This window comes from Rhyacophila brunnea, unplaced genomic scaffold (genome assembly GCF_057557595.1).
Source record: "Rhyacophila brunnea isolate RB1 unplaced genomic scaffold, BYU_Rbru_1.0 scaffold_261, whole genome shotgun sequence".
Lineage (NCBI taxonomy): Eukaryota > Metazoa > Arthropoda > Insecta > Trichoptera > Rhyacophilidae > Rhyacophila > Rhyacophila brunnea.
In genome coordinates, this window is record NW_028232926.1 from 16,285 (window position 1) to 42,936 (window position 26,652).

The window sequence follows — 26,652 nt, forward strand, 5'->3', positions numbered from 1 at the left end:
ACTTTAAAAATACCAATTTGCATATTATTACTAAAAAAAATTAAGTGACATTAATTTGTTTAATAAATATTCATACCTTAATATAAAATATTTTTTACAGAAGTTATTGTGTAAAACAAGTGTTTGATAAGATTAAATTTTAAACACCCATATATCTCAAATTTACGCTCGTAGAATATGTCAGTTCGCTACCAAAACAATGACTGTATACACGGGATGACAAATTTCAAATCAGCGCAATTCCACCGCAGATAAATTAGTATTTCTGCCTCAGGGGGAAATCCCGTTATGCGCATGAGCTGGACACAAACACGCATATTGACTGAAATAAATTATAATTTCAGCCAAAACGCATGTTTCGAACATAAAGCTGCACATTATTAAAATACTCTGTAGCCATAAATGTTAAGCATTGTAAATAAGTGACATCATTTTGGATTACATTATGTAGATATCATTTGCTGTTTTTCAATGTGGTACCCATAATTTTTCAAGACATGTTTCGTGTGCATGCATTGCGAATAACTTAACTACAGCCAAAAGAAACAAATCGATAATAATATTTATGATTACTGGTAATTTTAACTTAAAAGAAAGTTTACGACAAACAACTGTTGCGGCAATTGAACTACATAAAAACGGGGAGACCTCATTTGATCTATAATATTCACAAATTACAAGTAAAACAGGACGTTACTATTGTTATTCTCTATTTTCACCTTCCTGTCACATTTGGAATTAATTTCTGACTTTATTCGGAAGTATTCAACAAAGCTGTTTATAATGTTAATACTATGAGAATTAATATCTCATTACCATATTGCCATTCTGCAAAAATAAATGCATTTTGATAACAAAGAAGTACACTCAATGTTAATTGTTTTAATTTCATGATAAATTTAATTACTCAGGGTATTTATTTGAATTTCACATTACGGCAGCAATAAAATGGATGGTTTGAAAAACATGAAGTGTATTATATTTTTTAGATTATTCAGATCTATTCCAACGTAGCCTTCACTTCCAAATCACTAAAAATCTGGATAAATGAGTTACTTTTATAGATATACCATCATAAATCATCCGGTGGTTGAATTTAGAACTAAGCTCATCACAGTATAAAAAATATTGAATGATATGTCAAATGTTAACATGCGGCGTCATAACTCAGACAACTTATACTGGTGAATCTAAAGTTTCAAAATCGATAACCCACATTTTTTTCTTGACTCTCATTCTGTAAGTACTTTTCTATCATATGATGTTATATATTTATGTAATCATAAAATATCTATTCCAGCTCTATTTATCACATAATATATGGAATTAAACCACACATTGATTGCAAAGTAGTTTATATTCAACGGCCGCCATTTTTTATATTTGATGACTGACTCACATTCGCGGTCGCGAAGTCTATAGACGTTGGTTTTTTTAAGTGTGATATGACAGTACATCTATAGACGTCCTCTACTGTACAACGTAATAGGACACGACGTGTATACAAGTCGTATTTTGGATTAAAACACTATGTTCCCTATCTACTTGTGTCACGGTGCAAACATATTTCCATTAGATAGTGTAGTATCTTAAGATTTAACTCATTTCTATATATTTAAATCGAAATTTTAAATTTTAATGTGTCATTATCATTATCACTAACATGTATTAGCTAACATGTGTCCGCGAATGTGTTAAACATGGTTTTCTATTAATTTTAATGACGTTTAGGAGATTTTATTCCGCTATTCGCTTTTTCTACATGTTCATTAATATATTTCCAAACAAAAAATATTCTATTTGCGGTCCTAAATGTGCTTGACGGTTTTTTGTGATTATCTGAAAGTGGCAGAATATGGAGGTTACCGACTTTGAATCTGTAGTGGAAAGACTTTTAACCTTGAAATTGTGCAGATTGCGATGTTTCTGTGGTATGTTTAAAACGGCCTCAAATATGCTATAATGTATTCGAAGTGTTACTTATCTTGAGATATTAAACATCAAAAATAGCATTGCTGAATATATATACGAAACAAAATGTTGTTATCTCAGATCCAGAAAAATAACGAATAGTTGTTATGGCGTTATGTAGATGGAATAGTTCTGCAAATATAAGTTTTTGCTAATTTTGTACAGGTTTTATATGTTCACAAATATTGAGAACGTTTCACTTAAGGCAATCGGAATCATTCATTGATCGACCTATCGGTATGAAGCAGTGAGCAGCCAATGAAATTTTATACCTCCTCGGTCAAGATATTATTACAAAAATAAACATGCAATATTACTTTAAAATCCTCATTATTTATAAGCAATTTTAAGTTTCTAATCAATAAAAAACGAAGTACTTATGTTCTTACATGAATTTTGCAACAGAAAATTTATCAATATCTGTCAACATTACATAAATTTGATAACCTAAAGATATCAAAGTTCACAATAATTGAAAGTGGGTACGTAGTGAAGTGCGTTTTAAAAAAATCAAAACTAATCTACAAATAAAAATTAAAAATTGACAAGATACCCCAAAAGTAACTAGAATTCTTTGGCTTCAATATTATAAATTTATTTCAAAGGCTGATTATAAAATAGCAAACATCCATACATCAGATTCTGACTTAAGCAGATATTTTGTCTTTATTTATCTTTAAGGGGTGGTAAACAACCGACTAAGAATAAAATTATCAAAGCAACAATGTCATCAGTCTTCTAACACGTTTCAATAAAAATTCACGCAAAGCCCTGGCACACTTTTGATTTTTATGTTATATTTTAACTTAGTAATGATTTAAAGTAGTATGAAAACTCTTGCACGGTTACGGATTCCTACTTATGAAATAATCTATTGACTATGGTGAATTAATGGCAATACATTAATGTACGCAACATAGAATCAAACACATAATAAAATATGAAACGTCCGTTTGGACGTATTAGAATACAGTTCGGAAAATAATACACACAAAAAAGGAACACGCAGCCTAACTAAACACAAACTAATAAATAACATGTTGTATAAATGAGTAGAAAATTTAATATAAAAACAAAAAATCGTCTGTCTTTCTTTTCACTTCTTCGGAACCAAAAATTAAGCTGTCTTTTTTATTGTGATTAACTGAATGATAACAGAAAATTTTTTCACAATTATTAAGCAAAACGTTTTAATTAAATTTTATGTGGTCCTAAACAATCACAGCACGGACAACACAAGTTTCAAAACACTTTTTTGAAGAGGTTCTTAAACGCTTTGCCTTTTGACCGTTTGTTCTTGGCACTTTGTGGTTCTATGGGCGCGGTACTGCTGGCCTGCGATATATCGCCGATGCTCGACCTGACACTGAGCTGCGGAGACTCGGAACCTACCCTCACTTGTCTCTCTTCAGATTTTATTTCTCTAAAATTCAAGTCTCTAGCGACACTCAGGTCTTCAGAGACGGTCGGCACGCTTCCGTCATTACTAATACTTCTTTGACTCTGCCGGCCGAGTGCAGATTTGAAAAATGCGGGCGAGCTCAATCTTCTTACTTTCCCAGTTTTCTTTTCATTTGACTTATTGCCAAATATTGACCCGTTGGTTTTGGGAAACTCTTTCTTGGGAGTGAGTCCATTGATTCTGGGGATCGGGACTTCTCCGATTTTATTGAAATCAATTGGTTCCGTCTCCGGAACTATAAATTCGGCTTCATCGAGAGCCACAGGGAAGTCTATTCTAACCGCATTCATATCCGGCCTCTCCCATTTTTCGTTATCTTGCTGCAATTGAATGTTGATGTTGGATAATTCAACTTCTGTCGGATTCGCTACGGAATAACTTCTTTGGAGGACAGAAGATTTTCTCTTCCTCTTTTTTTTATCTACTTTTAAGCCGGCAGAGATATCGCTGGCGGTGCGGGCAATATGCAGAGCTTCTTCAGAAGACCTTCGTATTTTGGTGTTCGTGTCTCGACCGGAATGTCCTACAGCGCCTTCTACCGATCTTCTTCGTATTTTAACTTTCTGCGATTGGTCTTTTTTTGGGCTATTGGAATTTTCTATCGCAGCTGCCCCCCTTGGATTTCTTCTGAATATGTAAGTGACGAGGACAGTTATAAAAATTTGAAACATCATCATTTTGAAAAGAGAAGTATTTCCGAACCAGCTTTCTCTCTCTGTCAAAAGAATATTCACAGCGGTAGAAATCTGAGCGAGTTGCTGCTGAAGAAGTAACATCTCATCCGTATTCTTTTGGTCCCGTTCCGTGCTTTTCTTGCTCTCTTCGTTCATGGTGTGCAGCGTCTTGTCGAAAGTCTTCTGCATCTCTTCGACTTGTTTCTTGTACCTCCGACTCAACTCTTCCAAGTACTGACCAGAAAGGGACATATTCCTTTCCAATGCCTGAAACATAAAAGAAAATACATTAAAAGAAATCATAAATAATATTCTGTATTCACCTTGCGGTGAACTAATGGTAATTTATTGGTTTATGAAGCCATGAGTCACAGGTTCAAAACCCTCATCTGGCAAATTCACATGTTGTTATTCAATGTGTATTTGGATCTAGAGAATAAACCCAATATGTTGAGCAAGTGGCTAAATTCATTTTCTCGTAAATTAAATCTGTTAATAAACCTTCACGAGAAGCAGCTGACATCAGGTTCCAATGAAAAAAAAAATTACAATACACGTTTGCTTTATTTAGTATATTTTAAAGTTACATACTAATTCAATGAATAAATAATTCATTTATTGACCTTCAATATTTATGTAAAATTTTTACCAGAATTATAAGTTTTTATCAAATTTTGATTGATTATTAAATTAGAAAATATATTAACCTTTATTCTGTTTGATAACCGGAGGAAAACTGACTCCTTCTGTCCCTGTCCCTGATGAAGAGTCGGTGCGGTGCTGTGTGGTGGGGCCGGAGTAGCCGGATCGTTGCTTCCCTGCTCCAGTTCCGACAGAAGCTTGTCCAACGACAGCTGGTCTTGAGTGGACAATTTCACATCTTCTGCAGAGCCGTCATAGGACACGGTAAGGCTTTCGACATCATTGACACTGTCCTGGTTGACAGTGATTGAGGAGAATTCCGGTTTCTCCTTATCCGGTTCTAGTGTCATTGTCTCTGGTACAATTTCTTTCAAAGACTCGTTAATGTGAATTTTCTCCGGCTCCTTTGTACTGAGAGTCTCGGTTGAAACTTGATCTACATTATTTTTAATACTAGCTTCAATTCCGTACCCACTCGACTGACTATTTACATTGTGGACTAGATGTGATTCAGAAGACGTTTGAACAGTAATGACACTCGGTTCCAAGATATCTGAGTCTTTCTGGAGGGTCTTAGTGGGTTTAATATCAGCGATGGTTCCACCTATTACGTCCAACGGGGCAGAACTCTCAATCAATGGCACAGTATCGGGATTTGGTTCATCATTAATGGTTTCTTTGCATGGAGAACTGGTTATATCGTCCCCACCGCAAGTGACAAACGGTTCATGAATGAGTTCTTCCAACGTTCCCTTCTCTGTTTTCTTATCTATCGTGAGATTTGAAGTAATATTAAGATCGGTTTCATAACTTGTGTTGAGTACCACTTTCTTTTCGATGATCGCCAACATATTACACAGAGCTGCCACGTAGCTGGGCATAAATAATGCCGAAATATAACTAGCCATTTCTGTTTTAGATAACAGCGTCCGTTTACTTTTAAAATCCAAACCATATTGCTGACAAATGTCTGTATTACAGAGTGTACTATGAATTGTTGGAGTTTGCATCAGGTCTTTTAAATGATCTCCCTGACAACTTATCAAATCATACACATCTGTGAACATGGAATTGCTGCAGTTATCGCAAACGATAATGTGACTCGGTGTGCGGCATTTTCTGGAGTCAGGAGTTATGGTTTCCTGATGCACAGAGGAATTTTTAGAATCACCGCTTTTAACAAGAACTTGCGCAGCTTTTTTCATAATTGACATGACAGCATCTCGGGCGGAACCGAACAAATTACGTGAAATGTCTTTTTCAGAGTTTGTTAATCCTAAAACTTCTTCATCATCGTCGTCATCATCATCAGGACCCTGATTAGATTGAGAATGTGGCGAATTTTCTGTCTCGAAGACTTCAAACTCTGAAGTTCCGTAGACTCGAAATAAAGAAATGGGGCAGTAGTGCTCCGAGCCGTAGTAGGAATGCATTTCTACTTTAACAAATTTTCCAAATAAATGAGGATGAAGATTGAAGGTCTGAATGTCTCTTTCATCCTTCGCGATGAACTGCCCAACACCCGCCCAGTCTCTGGTAGGAAACCTGTCACTCACTGACACAGAAAAGTTTTTTGGTGTTGAAGAGAACAGTTCAAAGTTCGCAAGATCGACTTTTTTGGCTTGAATTGCCTCGCACAGCTCCACTATGAACCAAATCCGACTGTTACAAGTGTTGAGCATGTATTCGTCTTTACCAGGGGAAAGAATGAATTCAGCAGACCCCGCTTCAGGATTGGCCGCAATAATCTTCGCTCCACAATCTGGCGAAGCGTAATTCTTCGACCTCACTTTCAGATTGGTGGTAGAAGTCACCGTGCCTTGAGTGGTTTGCGAAGAGTGATTGAGGACATTTTCTTTGTTTTTCTCCGCCTCTTCCAGTTGCTTTTGAGCCCACTCTGAGAAAGATGGTATTTCTTCTTGAGGCTCACTCGCTTGAGGAACAGCATCTGGTTTCTTAACAATTTCTGCTTCCGGCGCTGTGTTATTGTCCCCTCGGACATTGTTATCATTAATGTTACTCAGCACACCACCGGGCGCATGCGGCTCAGGAATGATTGCTTTAGATCGTTCGGTGATTTCTTTGAATGACAATTGATCGTTCTCAATATCATTGTGAGATTCGTTGATGAAAGCCTTCTCTAGCGGTGGAAGAGAGTCTCGTTGGGCCTCCGATATGACAGGCGTGTTATTGAAGTCGACATCGATGTTAGTATTATTTTCGTGGAGTCTGTCAGTGTCAAATGCGTCGGCAATCCGCGCAGAATTGGCCAACTCTGCAGCAGCAGTGTCCACTAATGTCACGAGGACTGGCTGCCCCGTGTCTGCAAGTCTGGAACAGAAAAATTAACAAAAAAAATATAAATAAATTGCAAATTAACAAAGGTATATTCAACAATAATTATTCTAATACCTAAGTGTATTATTTCGTTCTGAACATGGTAGAAATCTCAACAACTCAAAAATGAAATTAACAAATTTTGTTTCATAACAATATAGGTAATAATGAAGTTTTCCCAGGTATTCACCGAATCAATTAATAATTAAAATATACCATCTGAGTGCACTTCTATGATGGCTATTTACTCATATTGTATTTGAATGATTTTAGTAGTTATATATTTTAATTGAGTTAAATTAGTAAGTATAATATGACATTTACTTTCATTTATTGTTCATAGTTGTATTAGCCAATTTCATTTCCAGCTATGCATTATTTATACATTCATATATGTCCAACATTTTTTTCAATTATCTACATTCACTGATATGGCTATGTGCAATATAATATAATAATACGCTCATATATGATTAAAAAAACTTAAGTAGGCAACTAAGTTTTTAAGCAACCTGTTCCACTATAAAAAAAAATAATGGAAACACGAAAGAATAATATCGCAATAAATACAATATGGCTTGACAAATTATACAAATGTATGTTTTTAGATTAAAAAAAACAATGTAATACAAATTATAAGTTTATAGCACTTTTGACATTCACATAAGTATAATAAATTATTTTCAATCAATTTTAAATGTTTACATACATTGTAATGATGTTATGATAGCATAAATGAAAGCACTGTGGAAATGATTATTCAGACTCGTGTAGAAAATTTGTTGAATATGATTTTCAACCAAGGTGATCCATTTTAGACTAAACAATATCTATGTATGCCGTAGATGTCGGTAGGTAATCGGACTTAGTGGTCGTTAATATAATATGTCACACGCTAATGGGTGGAGGAGATCTGATATAATGTTATAATTTATGTCGAAGGGGATGGCAGGGGGGTTCTGTATAAAACGTGATGAACAACCAAAAATACCTACTCATTTTACTCATATTCTACTCAATATTACAGATTACTTTTTTATTGGGCCGCCGTCTTCTGTATTTTTTAAACTTGACAATAAAATTAAACTGTAATAACTAATAACCCATATTACATTGAGATTAGACAGATGTCACTGTGGGAAATTTAAATATGCCGACAAATAAATTGGCAAAGCATATTGGTGGGGTCAATGTTTGTCCAGTGTCATATTCTTTCAAGATGTTTTCTAGTCAGTATGTTTATGGGGTGTTTTCCATATATTATGTATTTCAAATAAATTAATGTCAATTTGCATTATTTTTATCATCCAACACATTTCTTTACGAGTAAGGGTATACTTACAATAAAACTAAAATTTTAAGTATATGAAAAATAAAATGATCACAAAATATTGTCTGCCCTGAAGTAATTTAGCCTGTCAGAATCATTCCATATTTTTTTTATTACACAGATTAAACAGATCAAAGTGACGGAAAAATTAGCTGTATAAGCATTGTAATAAGATAAGGGTCAATTTCCAAACAATAATTTGTACATGTCAATTTTATTGCACTTTAAATTAAAATAAAAGAAAATAATTTAAGTACTTAATTACATATAAGTATGGGATACTTTTTTTAGAAAATTGTTATAAATACATATTGTAAGTATGTACTTAAAACTGAACTTTACTCACTATAAGGTTGATTCTTACAGATTTTTGTAAGATGTCTAAAGCTTTTTCTGGAAAAAGTATCCATCACTATTCTGTTGAGTTACATATTGTATGAAATGGAGTTTCCTGTAGATAAGTATATCAATGTTCCAGATACTAATTCAATTGTTACTATTTTATTTTTTCATTATTCACTAAATGTTCATTGAATGTTTTGGCTTTATCACTATCAGTATTTCGTAAGTTTGTATGTCAGTCATTTAAAAATAATCATTGATAGTTTGTGTAAACAGCCCAAATAAAAATAACTTGATAGTAATGCAATAATATTTACACATTTTCTATAATAGTGGTTAACTACTATATTCTTATCAATTATAATACATACATAATATTATGTAGTAGGGTTGTCAAAAAATCAGCTGTTTGGAAACAAGATAGGTACAATAATGTATAAATGGGAGAAACCGCATTAATTTTACATTTCAAAAATTAAAAATGTGTTTTCTTTTTCGTACCACTGGCAAAGGAACATAATATTAACAGTTTTACATAATTTAAGGGTGGTGTTGCTCAGTGGTCTGACGACGTTTGGAAATTCCCATTCAAGATGAACATGGAAAATCATATTTAATAATATTATTATAAACTTGATAGGTATTCGCATTAATTCAATGGAAATGATATACAATGATTGATGACAAATTTATATATCATCATCATTATCATCATCAGCCCGAATCTATCCACTGCTGGATGAAGGCCTCTTCAAACTGCTTCCACTTCTCTCGGTCCTGTGCATTGCGTTGCCACGTACTTCCACAGAACTTTATCATTTCATCGATCCAGCGGCCTCTAGGTCTACCTTGCGGAAGTTTTGTACTTCTTGGATACCACTGGATGACTAGATTTGTCCAACGATTGTCTCTTCTTCGAGCTATGTGTCCAGCCCATCTCCATTTAAGGCTTTTAATAAACTCTATTACATCGCAAACCCTTGTCTGCTTCCTTATCCACTCATTCCTCTTTTTGTCCGTTCGCGTTATGCCCAGCATGCACCTCTCCATACCACGTTGTGCTACTCTAAGTTTCTGGATCTCTCTTTTGCGTAGGGTCCATGTTTCACTCGCATATGTGATCACGGGAAGCACACACTGATTGAACACTTTGCGCTTTAGGCACAGTGGAAGGTCACTTTTGAAGACATTATTCAGGCGGCCAAAAGCACTCCAGCCTAGCTTTACTCTGCGAACAATTTCATCTAATATACATCCATCTATAGACACTTGTTGTCCCAGATAGATGTAGCTTTTCACCTGTTCGAGCTGAGTGCCATTGACGAGGATCTCTTTTTGGCCCGCAAAGCAGTTGAACATGACTTTTGTCTTTGTTACATTTATTTTCAAACCTACTTTGTTGCTTACTTCAGCGAGTTCCTGCATTCTGCTTTGGAGGTCTTCTGAGTCTTGCGAGAAAATTACTATGTCATCGGCATTAATAAATAGGTACCTTATAATATGTAGGATTTATTTATTTTATTTATTAAGTCCAAAATTTAACTCCAATTTTCGAACTATGTACCTAGTAAGTAACACCCCCTCAATTACAATATAAAAATATTCAGCAAATATATTTAGGAAAATACAATATAATTTTAGTAGGTAGGTACATAATAATATTATAAGTATGAATATTGTATGTACCTAAATATATTTTATATTTAAAAAATGTGTATTTTATGAGGAATCAAAATAAAGATATCCCTATTTAATTTCCCGTCTATAATCTTTCTAGTATCTTAACACCGATTTGACATTGAATTAGGTATTTGCACCGTTTTGATATTAATCTAATTGACATTATTGTTTGTTTTAATTTCAATTAAAACAAGAAAAATCGATTATGAAACCAGAGTTGATTAAAATAGATTATGAATTGAACGTACTTGTGCAGAATGTAGCCAGTCCACAATAATGTCGAGCTGAGATAATGGCACTTTAGCAACAACATGCTATTAAAAATGTATGTAAAATTGTAAATAGTATTTTATTTCAAGAATATTTTTTTCGCGGCTTGGCTATTTTCAGCAGAACGCAAAGAAAACCTTCTCGTATCTGATCTATATCATATCTCATTTTTTTATTTTTTGTGGACTGGCTACTTTCTGCATAACTGTGTCCAATTTATATAAAGTACTTAACTAATAACAACTATAAAAGAACTTGTGATTGCTTCTAAGAAAATCAAATTAACAGGGGAGTATTGCCTCGGTCGGATACAGGGAGAAATCCCGGTAGGCCGAAGACTCCCAAATGGTGTTATTATTGCAAAACACTGACAACGCGTGTAAGTATACCTTTCAAATATGAAATAAAATTGATACTGTTGAATGAGACCAAAAACAATATAATTCCTATCGCATAGTCATTTTGTGTTCATTACATTTTATCGCCTACTGAGCCGTTCAATATTCGATAATAGGAATCATACATAAATTTTTATTTTACAGCGCTCGAAATGGACGGAGCGCACCGGAACGAAGCTCCGTCGCATGGAAAAAATTTACACACCTATTTGAAAATTAATACGAAACTTGTCGACACATCGTCGCTATAGGATTGGTTTCCCGAATATCAGTTTTTGTCGAAATCGACCTTTTAATGCAGAATGTTTTTTTGTATCTAATTGGACTAGAACCATCCCTTTCTTTAAATTACTTTGTAATGGTAATGAATACATCATTCATATGCTGTAAAAATAACAATTTAAATATCTCCATGTATTTAAATATAGGATTATGAAATTTGTTTTTGTCTCCTGAACATTTGATTCTATTCGGAAAACCAATCCTACAGCGATGACATGGTAAAATATAATAATATGTGTCGTACACCCTGTTTTCGCCTGCGACACTGACAACTTTTGCATGCCACAAGTTTAAAGACTGTTATTCAATATGATCGTCTGAGCCAGGTAGGTAGGTATATAACAAAAAAATAAACCACTTATTTGTACACAATACATAATATGAAACTAGATCCTAAATGTGTTAATATTTTCGGAAATACTATATCGAGCGCTCCGGTTAGTATTATTTTCCATTTCGAGCGCTGTTTTTTATATTAACACTGTTGTCATAAATTTCCCGCGACAACACATCACATGAGCATCATAGGTATTATGTATTTTAAAAAAAAACAACTATCACATATAGAGATGTATTAAATGGGTATGCATGTGACATAAAATAGTCACCAACTTATTTCAAATATTATACATCACACATCCTTATAATAGAACAATGCTTAAGTAATACAAAATGCAATATATGAAGGCGTCCCTGGAAAAAAGATCTATATGCAAAAACAAAATTGTTCAGGAGAGGGAAAAAACGTTTTATTCGATCGTGCGGACTTTTGGAGTTTTGGAGTATATCCAGGGCTCGAAATGGACCGGAACGCACCGGAGCGCCGTTCCTTTTCGTGAAATCGGTAAAGTTATCGCTCCGTCTCGTGGAAAAAATAATTTGACCGTCTGAGCTAGATAGGCCATATAACAAAAATCTAACAAACTTATTTTTATGAAATGCACATAACATTTGATAACTATATTAATATCTTCAGAAATTTTCCGAGCGCTCCGATCGTAAATTGTTCCATTTCGAGCGCTGAGTATATCTGTGTGTTCATGAAAACACTCTTTATCATTGACATTTTTTTTTAAATTTTTGGATAGGTAATAAAATAATCATATAGACCCCTTTTCTACGGTAAACATTTTAGTGTTGCTAATATCTCAAAAAGTGTGGCAGTTAACATAATAAAACTTTCCAACATCGTGAGCAATACTATATTATATAGACTCCTTTTCCGGGGACGCCTTCATATCTTGAACGAGGCCTACGGTGATATTAAGGGACAACTAAAGGGGATGAAAAAAGTATGTTAAAAGTTCAAACAATTGTTTACCTATAATATAAATCAGTTGACAGACTCTTAGAAGCGGGTTGCATCGCGACCAAAAAGCACACGAGCACCCTAAACAGCCTCCCCAACATCTTGATTGACTGTACACTTCACTCTCACCACCTCCGGCCGCTAGATAATTCAATCCCCATCAATATAAAAATGGAGCACGTACAGTCATCAAAATTCCAAGCCGGCAAGTTAAACAATTCACGGGGGTCAATGTATAAATAGTTCACCTATTGATGAAAGTCCGCGATGTCAGTTTCACTTTATGCATATCGCTTTTGTTAGCATATAAATAAGGCACTTTGTACAGATTCACCATTTCATTAAAGTATTCAATTATAAAATTACACTCTTTCCCAACATATCAACACCCCGTACACTGTAAAGAAAATAATATTTATAAATTTTAATATGCACATAATTTATTATAATTATTATACCTCCTAATTTAGGTAAATAAACACAATTTTACAACGCAGCCTTGCTCTATTTCCAAATAAGAAGCTCGATACAAATTCAAAATTCTTATTTCAAATTTCATTCGTACTGTGAAACGCCATATTATTACTATGACGAAATTTCGCTGATATTTTCACGGCAGTTCATAATGTGTCAAATCGATTAACATTGACCGCCTTTTAAATACGCGTCATACATAAGCAATCTAACCGGCGCGTGTTTCATTACGCGCGATTCGCGAATAACATTGTACCACGTAAGTACTACTGAAAACATACGATAAGAGAGAAATGAAATACCTATAAACGTAAAGTTTGAGCCGGCCTAGTCTATGAAAAAGCAGACCGTCCGCCTTGAAAGTTGAACATCGACTAAAATCAAAACGGTAAAGACAAAATGTACCCGTTCACTAGTGACTATACAAATAATCAAACCTCTCAATTAACGCTGCCCGGATATTAACAATAAATTATAATTGTTAAACAATCGATGACATACAGTAGGTAGACTATGATTTAGTGTCCTTACAGATTGACGTTCTTTAGAAGCGCCACAAACGCATCAAAAAACGCCGGCACCGTGCGCCTCGAAAAGTGGCGCCACTTTTACGTCAAGTAGGGATGTTATGTGTGTATCGGATCTAAATGTATATAAATATGAAGCCGGCATTGCTCATTCGGAGCACTTACATATTTTATAATTTTTGTATTTACTCTTTATACTGTTTACATATCGTTTTTCTAATACCCCTTAAATTTCTTTGTTTCCTCGTGTCACGTTGTGAACGTCTTGAATTTGTAAAGTTCACTAAGTATAATAACTCAAAAAGCATAGTTCTGAGATAATTAGGAAACAAGATTTTGGACAGGTTTAATATTCTATTGTAAGCAAAGATATTGAAAGACTAGTCCAATCTCTTTGATTGTAAGTATATCTAATTTTTGTAGATTTTAATGACATTCTAGGACAGTGTTTCCCAAAGTGTGGTACGCGTACCCTGGGGTACGGGAAGAGTTTGGTGGGGGAACGTGCTGCACCGAGCTTTGGCTGCGCCTGGTGCAACAAGCAATAATCCGACATCAATACGACATCCACGCTAGAGGGTTTATCGCTTGCGGAAGAAGAGCAATAATTGTTGGAATTGGCTTCAGACGGTTTCATTAACATTAAATGTCTAACTTAATTATATGTATTCGCTTTTTATATCTAAATGTAATTTTGTATGCTATATTGGTGTATATTTTGTTAGTAATGTATCAATACAACACATTTCTTAGATACTGGAGTCATGAAAGGGTGATAAAAATACTGTATAAAAAATGGGGGGCTTTTTGGCGCTGCCTAGGGGCGGCATTTTGCCTATGGACGTCACTGCATTGGGCAAATTAATAAGACCAAACGTTCGAATAAGACTCGTTCCTTTCGGTTATTTCTCTTTAAAGATCGCGCACCGATGTGTCTCTTTCGACAGCGGCAACTTTAATATTGCATCTCGAATGTGTACTTCATATGGAAGGGCCTCGATTCCGGTTTGGCAGTAAATTTTTAAGCGGACGTTTCCAAATCGGGAACATTTCGGGCAATAAGGTTACGCGAAACGAATACGTAACTACAGGTGAGACGCGGTTAAACGAAAATAGACCATCATCGATGTGGTTACAATAAGCGTACCTACTGAAAGAGAATGATTTAGTTGCAGTTTCCACAGAGTATCATCACAATATGTCTGTCAAATAACGTGCGCAATTTATTCAAATAATGGTTTTAATTCAATATTATAATAAGATTTAGAAAATGCATATTTTCATAGTATTCAAAAAGAAAATTTATTCAAAAAGAAAATTTATTAAAAATGGTTACCCAATGTTAAATGACGTGCCCCTTATGCTCTCAACCCCTCAATTAATACTATCGACAAGTTTTAACATTACACTTAATTGAAGTGTTACACTCAGGAAACTCAAAAATAATGGGAACTGAAATACATAACGGGTAAGTGCAAGAACGTAGTGGTCGCGCGGGGGTGGCGCGGTGGCGTCTTGCGAAACTCAAACGTATAACCGTGTGTAAAATGTTCGTAGACAGTGTCATTTTTGGGGCATAATACACACAGTTATACGTTTGAGTTTCGCAAGACGCCGCCGCGCCGCGCCCGCCAAATCGCTACGGCCGAGCACTAAGGCGATAGCAGGTAACCGACTCGAGTAAGGAAGAAACCGGGTTAAACTTACACACGTGTCAAGAATACGTTTTACGTCGAATACTGAAAACTGCTCTCGGTTTATGCATTTACGCTCATTTAATGTTGGTGTATTACACACACTATTGCACGTGCATAATGCGTGCTTCATTTTCGTAGGACACCACACATTCAAAAACCCTGCATCAATATGCGGCGTATTGAATATAGCCTATCGGTATTCTATTTATTATCTGTTCTGTGGTTACACTCCATAATATGAGTATAACCTTGATTCGTTTCTCAGCATCTTCAAGTCATAAGTAGGTGTAATAAATTGTGAATACTTAATAATACAATATTTCAATACTTTATTGGTAAATATAATAATTGTTTATAATAAAATTTATTTTAATTTTTACAAATTGGTTAGGATTAAATCGATAGATATTTCGGTGTTGACACCAGAGTCTAATTAATTATATAATTATTAATAATAACGATTTTAAAACAACGCTCTTTATTAAATTTACTTTTTACCCTGAACTGGAGAGGAGCCGAATCACGGAAGATTCTTACTACTACATTGCTCGAGATTTCTACAATAATTATTATTTTACTATTTTGGAAGCAATGAAAGACGATGTTTTCCTGTCTGTAATCGCGTTGTACAAAAAATATGACAGTTGATATTGTACTCTCAAATAAATTTTATTTATTATGAAATAACAAACACATGGTTTTGTTAACTTATTATACTATTTAATTTACTTAAAGACCGGTTTCGTCTTTAAGCATTTTCAATTGGTCTAATTATTGAAATACTACAAACAAAAAAAAAACAAAAAAAATAGGCAGATAGTGTGTTACCTTATAATTTCACCAAGAAATACGGTATAAAAATAAAGGTTATTTGATTAAACAACTATATCAATAGGCACTTACTTCAATTGTTGATCATTAGTAAATCGAATTAAGAGAGCAAGATTTTTTTCCGAATTCTTGATTATGTTAGAATAAATTCTATCACGTAAATGCATGCTTAGTTAATAATATTAATATTTCGGCTGGGTTAATACGTCAATGCTATAATTTCTCCGGAGTTAGTTATAGAGCAAACTAGATGATAATTAAATTTACAATACAATATTTACAATATGTCACGAGTCTCGTTGATAATGATTAATTATGTTTACGACATAGAAAACCCACTCGTTATCTCCGCCTAAGTATGCATAATGCAGCATTTTAAGCTCTAATTTGTGTTTTAAATAATATGATCTCGGTAACTTGCATCGGTCGTGCACTCGTCGCCGTCATGAATTTAGATAAGTAAGGATACCCCACGCCGGTGACGAAGTCATTATTTAAATCCAGTTACCAGGCAAATTGGTAAGGTCGATGTGTTACGTCTGGTTGGCTTTATATTGTATTTTAATTTTTAACATGACAGGGTGGAATAATTCAGTCTCATACTGATCGCAGAATTGATACAAGATTGTAACAGCTCAAGAAAATTCAACGATTTGAATTTTATCTTTATTAGGTAGGTAAAATATTATATTGTCTAATAATCCAAAACCATTATGAAACTGGACTAGAGGTTATAATATAAATCGTAGAAATAATAATTTAAAAAAAAGTTAATAAAGTCAGTGTTTGGTATTCCTTTAAATATTATGTCTTTCCTCGAGAGAAAAAAAATTGAAAAAAACACCAACAAATTCTATAAAAATGAAAAAACCAGCAGACCCCAATTTTATGGGCCCGGAATTAACGTTGTCCCGCTATTTACGTGTAGTTTCTGCAGTCCTGTTACATTTTAATACATTAAATTCCCGGTTTTACGTTGTTATATCCCGCAATTTACGTCTAATACATATATTCAAAATTTCGTATGTATTAAAATTAAATCAAATCAAATTTAATTCAACCCATTCAATTCAATGCATGCGATGGATGAAATGAATTCCAGACGCACGTGTGCGCTCCATTTATAGATATCTAATGCGATTGTAGCAGTTTCAAGAGAAAATGAACATTCTCGAATAGGCGATATACTATGCTCCGAACAAATTTGTATGATTTTTAATAAAAAAATAATTTATTTAAAAAAAAATCAATAAGTAAGTACCCTCCAATTTACGGGTTCTTTTAATTTCTGTTTTTTTGTCAGTCCCTTCAAAAACGTAAAATTGGGGTTTCACTGCATTCATATTCGCAATTGCAAATGTGGTAATTTCACAAGCATATTTATTTTAAATCAGTTAAATACTACTGCAGTGTGATAGTATCTATATAATTATAGATAATGAATAATCACTACTTATGTCATTAACACATTAAAAACAATAATTATTATATTGTATCAACCACGTTCTAGCACCACAGATAACGTTTTAATAATACGGTTTAGACTGTTTTCTTTATAATTTCGAATAATTTGAGTCGATAACCAATTAAATAAGTTGCTCCAATGTATTTTAATTTTTATCTATTCCTGGATAATAACAGTAACCATAGAACGAACAATGAAAATACATACTTAATTATAATTAAAATATTACCCCGTTATATTTTAATTATACCTACGCTTACGGTCAATAATTGCCCACTGCGGTCAATTTGCCGTAAACGAAAATATGTTAATACCCACGTACATTTAAAAGGTTGGCATAGTCTCACTATAAATACGTAAGAATTTCTTTAAGTTTGATGAATGATTCTTTCCTACGAAATACGGAAACAGAATATTGAAAATTGATTTAACGTCGGATGGGACTTGATAATCTTATTTCTAAGTTATCATTTAAAAAAATAATGATTTGTCCCCAACACCGTCCGCTACGTCTCCATGTCCGTTATGCAGGCGTGTACCGTGGCGTAGCCAACGCTAGACGCCCTTAATTTAAATGTTGTATATTACGGTCAACCCTGCTGGGAAAATACCTTCACGCTCTTCGTGAACTGTCGCAAACTTTTCGAAAGCTGAAGAATTTTTCCTTCGTAGATAAACAAACGTAGATAAGTCGCGAGGGCGGACCGTCCTAGAAGAAATCGGAAGCAAATCGGAGATTCTACTATGCCAAGCTGATAGACCTTTTTTTTTTTTTTGAATTATTAATAACCATGTCCTTGCTTTTTCGTACAAGGTGGTTGTTAGTAATTTTGAACAATCACAAACACCCAGGCTTTGAGACAAACACATAAATATTGTGTGTCCTGACCGGGAATCGAACCCAGGAACTCTCGGGTGGAAGGCAAGCGCCTTACGCACTGCACCACGAGAGCCGCCATCATAGACCTTGTAGGCAAAACCACCGTGTGAACTGTGGACCACAAATTGAAAAAAAAAATATGTTAGTTTACCGGACGCGGGGGGGGTTAAACTCGCGTTTTATGCTACTACAACAGTGACGACCTTTTTTGTAGTAAAAAAATACACTGTAACACTCTTGAAATCGCAGAGCGATATACCTACGTCTGACGTTGGGCGTTGCAGAATTGACGCCCACCACGATAATGAATTGAGGTAGGCGGCTGAACATGCCATGGTAATGCGTGCTATCACTTAATGTCTCTGAACAAATATTTAACAATAAAAAATAATAATTAAATCTGATAAGATAACCAAGTTAATCTAAAGCAATCTCATGCAATATACCACCTAAACGGCACAATATGCTCGTAGATTATAAAAAACAATCAACATCGTAAACATGTGTGACATATGTATATGTGTATATATCAGTCAGATCAATATTAATAAATAATATTGATCTATAAGCAAGCTCGCACAAACAAACTCAACGCAACCACAAATTGTATTGTCAACATCATCTATGCAATTTAGTTGACATTCAGAAAACAAATGTACTAAACTTAATGTAATGGATTGACTCAATATTTTTAATTACCTAGTAAAAAAAAATGCGCGTGCAAAATAAATTAGTAGCGACGCGGTACGCCTGACACTATTGTAATCTACCAAGCGCACGTCACCAATTAAGTGGACGCTCATAATAACCAGGGAACACAAAAATAATGGAAAGTCAGTTACCCTCTGGGTGGATAATCTCACTCAATATAGTTAACACAGTTTAAATCTCGAGTGAGGATGAATATGGGATGAACTTAACTCAATACATAATATTCGCAGAAACGCGCATTCGGTAATATTTGAGAACATTCAGGCGGGATTTAAGTACCTACGTGTCATAAAATACAAACTACATACTTAATAAACCGAATCAGGCTTTAAAATTGACGGTGCACGTCGAGGTTGAGAAATACCCTTGCAATAAAATATTAACTGTGAATCAATATTGTCATTTATAATTTCAGAATGCATCCGATATTTCCGCTTTCTTCGCAATGGACCGACAGAGCCAAATAATACTGCATATGTCGATATCTTAATGTCATGTTATTACTGCAAAATTGTAATTCTTGAAAAATCAACAAAAAAATGTTATTTTATGCTAAATAAGGATTTGAAAGAAATATATAACATCATTTACAAAAAAACACCCGTATCTAGTAGGTATTCTTAATATTAAATAATAATTCTTTCGGAAATCCTTTCAGAAGTCAACATCAACTATGTTTTTGCCGATTTCTCAAGAATCACTATTTTGTAGTTATAACATTATGACAATGATCATCATGGCCCCCACATCATGAACCGGGCCCCCATTCTAGGATCTTTGGCAGGCCCCCCTTCCCCTACCTATCTCTAAGGATAAAGGCAGTGTGTCTACAGTAGCGTTTCAAACGCTGTACGTGGTAAAATTAATGTGTAGGTATATTTAGTGTTTCTTGTTGTATATTTTAATACATCTATTTGAATTAAGGAGTTGTCGAGTGTCGATACACAATTTAAAAAAATATCGTACAACCATATAATTTTAAATAATAACATTAATGAAGGAAAATAGCGCCGCAGGCGACTTTTTTTTAGTATTAAAGCAAAATTGTGCTGTGTGTTTATCTCACTTATCTGGTCGACTGGCCTCGCCGAGACCCTCCTGAGCCCGGGCCCCCAGGCTAGAGCCCTATCAGCCCCCCCTTGTGGGGGCCATGATGATCATCGATATAATTATTATGAGACGGACAAAATACCTACTAAATTCCTGATGTGAACGTCTAGTGATGTCGATATATATATATACCTATATGTAAAACAAAAACACGGGGTATAAGAAAATTCCTGCGTTATCTATATAGTGTTATTTTTAGTTTTTTTTTTAAAGTGCCAAAATCATTATGTAAAGAACACAGATAAAAAAACCAATTATGGGGTAACATTAACGAAATCAGGCCAAGAACAACCGCCGAATCGACAATGCAAATAATTTATGTAAATGGCGCATTGTGCATCAACAAATTATTATATACTAGTATGTACCTATTAGGGTTTTATCATTATATTTTACCTAGGTAATAAGTAAAAATACAATAAACAATAAAACCAAAAATAATTTTGCATGACCAAGATGCAGATTATTATGATGTTGTCTGTGGTTTGGTTAGTAGAAAATTTTGGAGACCGCATACATTTATGGCACTATTAATATGTGTTCGTATTACATAATGCAATTTAAAAGCGTTTGAAACAAATTGTCGCAAATTAATGCGAATTGTCAGGCAACTTGAATAATTGAAGAAGGCCATTTTAAATTTACGTCGAAAACTAAAAAATAACATAAAATTATGCCGATAACGATTTAAGAAATTTCTTTATCTTTATCACCGCGTCCTTGACTCGGCAAAAATATTATTAAAATTTGACGTAAGTATTTTAATCATATCAGTTTAGCATGGTTCTCACGGTTAATGATTTTGCAAGAGAGAATTTATTCATACAATTTTATATTAATCCGTACAAGTCAAATTATACAGTATTATACTGCAATTATTACACTAGTCTCATAATTATACAGATCGGAATACACATTCTTCTACTTTACAGCTAGAGATAAGTTAGATCGAAATATGAAGTGGGAATGCAAATACCTAGTGTCTTAAACGTAAATTATTCGAATCTTGCATCCCCTGTTAAATAATGATACATTATATTTTAGCATTCACCTTCTTGATTATGTACCTACATACACATTAACAATGGCATCGGTAGGTATTATGTAAAAAAACTCCAACCTATAGATTTAGAGCAGCGTTTCTTCACCTATGGGTCGTGAACCAAAATGGGGTCGATTGGTATATTTAGTCAATTTGGTGGGTCATGAAATTAATATTCTCAACCAAACAATATTCTTGCCTTCATTTATAGTAACTATACATAATAGTGACTATCCATATGAAAATTTGAGGCGGCGAAGAAGCCTGTGTAATAAATGCCCACAATATAATTATTTTGCATTTAAATAGCTCAATATTCAAATAAATAAGAACAGGAGCTGTGTTTGTTATTGTCAGCAATAATTGTGAGTTGTTCATTGGTCATTTGATTACAGTATCTATCGATAAAATACATAATATTATTGTATGACTTCAATCGATAAGGTCCAACCCAAGACTCAATTATAAATAATTAATCACGATTATTTTCCTTGAAAATACGTAACTTGGAAGAAAAATCTCAGATACAGACCTGCCATACACATGGATTAGAAAAAAACATAATTGCTTGATAATAACATTTTGTTTGTTTTCAGTTTTTCTGTAGGATTTTTCAGATATGTAAATTATTATTGTAGGTGCCTTTCTTAAATCTAGTGTATATTACATAAAACAATAATTTCATTGATTATAATAATAATTATATTAACCAAGTATACTAGTGTTACACCTTATTCTATGCTAATGGTAAAAATAATTACAAGATAAAAATAACGTTTTTAAATTCTGTTGAACCATACAAACTTGACTTGACTAGCTTAAACGATCAAAAAAATTTGTACTTGACATGTCATATTGGTTTCCATAGTAACGCACGTATATATTAATAATTTAGTTGCTAGGACCCCAGACCCCTAGCAACCGATAATGGTGTAAAAATAACTTTTCATACAAAACAGAATTAACTGAAAATGAATTCAATTCTACTTAAAGATGGCTAAAGGTATTTAAAAAAAATGCATTGGCATCGTGTTCTGATATATTCTAAAAGTTTCAAATGTCTAGCTACTAGGAAGTTAGTTAAAAATCGAATGCAAGATTTGTACGGACAAAGAACCACCAGACAAATGAGAATACGAGCTAAGAAAAACGTTGTAATTATAGTGTTCCTTAAAACAACTATAGTACCTACCGGAACATTTTTAGTCTTAAATTTTTCAAAGATATAGTATTGTACCATAATAAACTACAGTAGATGTTGATACTAAATTGGGGACCGATCCTTACGCCATCTATGAAGCACAGTATTTACGTAATTACCTTGATGTAAGTTAGAAATTTGGTGACCATTACTGACGAAATTTGAAAAAAAAAACGTTTTATATTGATATTATTAAAAAATGTTGGTTGGTTCAACAAGGATAGTCAAGCGCCGCGTTCGCCAAATTCCGTGGGACCGTGGCAAGAAATAGGAGTAGCCAAATACACAGTGGCGCATTTAGTGATGTAGAGGCCCGACGCGACGACTGATGGGCCTCAACCCTCTACGATAAAACATCTGATTTAAAAATAAATCAATGCATTCAAACAAATTATTTTTTTATTATCTCTGTTAATTGTTTAATATTAATAATATGTGCATCCATATATACCTACATAAATACTTACAAGTTAATTGAAAAGAACTCGATAGCAAAAACAAATTTACATAGGGGGCGCATTTTATTGTTTGGTTCACTGTTCGTATCTACCTACTTTTATTAACATATTTTTACTTCTAATCAGTAGATATTATAATTCCTTCTTTTATGCTGGGATTTTGTTATGCTTTGGGCAATACATATTTTCTACTCAGTTTGTGAGAAATATGTACCTATCTTTTTTCAAGTCTCGTTATAATTTAATAACTGACTGGTAGGTGTTAACTCTTCGGAGGTACCCTTTTAATTTTTCTCACGAATCGGTTGTGGCATGATTCCTCGAGATTTAAAAAAAACGGTTCAAGGGTTCCGTCAAACAAAATAGTTTGGGAATCGTGATTAGTACCTCTAGTACTTACATACATATATTACGTTTTTGTTTGGATATTGTTGGATGTAACAAGGAAGGAAAAAGACGACAGTAACATAATAATTGTAATTATAAAACTACGTGTGGGTTATTTGAATGGACAGAGGTCGACATTGAAAGAGTCATACCTGCCATGCAGCATGCTAACCAAGAAATCGATACTGATCAAACGATAACTGCACAGTTATAAAATGATTTGCCTGTCACGCTAGCTAACTCTGTGTGGTTTGCACTCACGCGAGTGAAAGCATTCACGCCTCGAGATTAAAGATCAGCTGGAACCCTGAACTTGGCTACAGAGTTCAACGACGCACAATAAATCGCCAACCAGAGAGACAGCTCAACACTCGAGAAGAAGTGCGAAAGTTATTATTGCTCGGGTGAAACGAACGCAAATGAGCGAAGTTATATTTAAATAGAGACGAGACACTGTCTAATACAGGGTTTACCAAACTATGTTCCGCGGAACACCAGTGTTCCGCCGAACCTGAATAGGTGTTTCGCGACCATTTGGAAAGGTTTTATACACTACAAAATATTTAAAGATCTTCTACTAAGTAGAAGTAAAATAAGTAAAACTAAAATAATTAAAGAATATACTTCATATTGAAAGGCGAGTGATGATCAATCTCCACTGATGTTTATGACGTCGAGTATCTTGGCTCCCACAAGGAGGCGGGGGCTGACAGGCTTCTAGCCTGGGGGGCTGGGCTTACGGGGGGCCTGGCGTGAGAGATCGACCAGCCAAGTGATATAAACACACATCACAAACATGCACTATAGTAAAAAAAAAATGGCACTGTTTCACTTCAAGCCTACTAACATTTAAGAATATGTGGTTTTCCCATACTTACAATTTTTGATTATTGTCGATATTGGACATGTCGATATTGGACATGTCGATAATTGTGCATATCCAAACTGTGCGCATGAAAAAGATGGGGTAGGTATATTGTTTTAACTGACCGGCTGACAAGTCTTGTCAGTTTAACGACAGTTGCCAAAATTGGCAGAACGGTTAGCTGCGCTCATAAATAACCTACAAAATAAACTAAGTGTTCCGTTAAAATTTCCGGGTTTGCGAAGTGTTCCATTGCAGAAAACGTTTGGGAAACCCTGGTCTAATACTAATAACTATCTTATAGAAGCTTTACTTTACAAACATCGAAAAATTTTCGGGTGCACTTATTTTTTAGAAACAATTATGTTATACGTACTAATATTTAGTTTTCAATCAATATACCTATTGTGTCGAACGGATCAAACAATCTTTGTAAAGTTTGCTTAGAGACCTCCACCCTGCGAAAATCCATTTGGTCGGAATCCAACAATGTAGGTACTGTATAATATATACATATTGTGATATTCTTTTTTAACACTACAACAGGCCGTGAGGTCTAATGACAGTAGTGTAGAGAAACAGTAGAGTAGTAAGGTGATACATCAGTTAAACGGCAAATAATTTTGAACTATAGGCGTGACGAAATTTTGGACTCGCTGCCATTCGGAGAGAGAACGTCGAGCTGGAAACACGTAAATTTGTTTCGTGATGGCGACGGGCGTATTAATTCTCAAATCGTGTAAAGATGACTAAAAACGTTACCCATTTACTTTAAAAAGAAAACATGTCAATGAATATATTATTATTGTTACTGATAGAACAATAAACAGAACATTAAATGAACACATGTTGGATTTATGACAAATTAATTATATTATTTCGTTTGACATGCGTCATTTGCACCCGCGACCCACAATCCGCGCATCGCCTAGCCACGATCTTTATAGACCGTGTCTCAACTGAGGTATAACCTTACAATCCATAAACACCCAGACTTTGAGAAAATCACATAAATATACTTATTCCTCACTGGGATCGAACCCAGAACCCCGGGTGAAAACCCAGCGCCTTATGTAGAAATCTGAAATCTGCGGCTGAATCAACCTTCCTACATGCCAGCTGTCTAGAAACTAACAGCTGGCCTAGCGAAAATATGGTAATATTATCAAGTTCCGGAATATAAATTGCGATTATATTATTACTTTCTTCTTGCTAAATTAATATTAAATATAATTTTTGCGTCCAATATTTTCATATGTCATTATCAAATTTCCTGTAAGCCAAGACTCATCAAAACTTCGAAAACTCGTCTACTTTTTGCATACGTAAAACGCATGACTATGTTTGATCTGTATTGCAGATGCTGCTTCAGTTAGGTAGAATAATGATAGCCACACAATAGAGAGAATTGAGTAAAACCAGCCACAAAGACATGCATTACCAGTGATAAAAGAAATTTATATTACAGTAGTTGTGTAATTTTATCGGTTATAATTTGATATAATTTTCCTTATAGCACTTTCACGGAACGTTCGTAATGCCCCGTAGTATGCTATTTATAAAAACATAATATATTACCGGTTCATTACAGACATGGGAAGTAAATGCACAGGTAGATATTGCAGAGTATTTTTTATTTAACAGCTGGTTATAATATAAGTTCAATGACTTCTTATCTTACCATTGATTCGCCTTTGGCGTAATTTCTAGACTATTTTTTTCTACGCACACACTCTAATAATTGGGCCGTTTTAATGTGTGTTTGAAGGAGTGAAAGTGGTCGATCAGATCTCCATCACGCATTTGCGATAAACCGTGGTTTTGTATGGACAACAACAGTTTATCGCATAATTACGATTATGCAACATCATCGAAAACAAACTTAAGAGACCTTTCTATGATAAAAATTCACTTTAAAAATATATTAGATACTATATTGAGTACCTGAGTGTATATTTAATATAATTACAATGGAAAATATTCTTATCCAACCGAACCTTCAATAAATCAAACATTCGTTTTAACTTAGCTTTATATAACTGCAGACAGCAAATAATAAAAACTAAAAAGATTAATAATCGTTTTTTAAATGCCAGTAAAATAGCATTCAACAACTCTAGTAGTAGATGTATAATCAGTAGCGAAGGGTGGAGGTAGGCTGTTGATCCACCATAAATAGTGCACATTAAACTTTGTTAGTCATACCGTATTTGTTTTTATTGAAAAATCAATTAAACCCTGCCTAAATTAAACTATAATAGTTTTTGTTTATTTTGGGCGATACGTCAATTTATTTTCGTTGGATTA

The 26,652-nt window shown here is 34.2% G+C and overlaps 1 protein-coding gene across 2 annotated transcripts in view; it reads right to left on the reverse strand.

The window, feature by feature from the left end:
• Window positions 1–1,236: 1,236 nt before the first annotated feature.
• LOC147068717 (SUN domain-containing ossification factor-like) overlaps window positions 1,237–26,652 on the reverse strand; it is a 34,736-nt gene continuing 9,320 nt past the window's right edge. Inside the window, exons 1-4 of one of the 2 annotated variants that reach the window (XM_085951867.1) lie at window positions 13,474–13,547; window positions 12,710–13,094; window positions 4,815–7,080; window positions 1,237–4,374 (exon numbers count right to left, since the gene is read on the reverse strand). In XM_085951867.1, coding sequence (XP_085807993.1) covers window positions 3,214–4,374; window positions 4,815–7,080; window positions 12,710–12,798 — 3,516 coding nt within the window. In that variant the 5' untranslated portion in view covers window positions 12,799–13,094; window positions 13,474–13,547 and the 3' untranslated portion in view covers window positions 1,237–3,213. Of the gene's footprint in view, window positions 4,375–4,814; window positions 7,081–12,709; window positions 13,095–13,473; window positions 13,548–26,652 lie in introns of those variants that run through there. The other variant, XM_085951868.1, reaches the window with a different exon arrangement.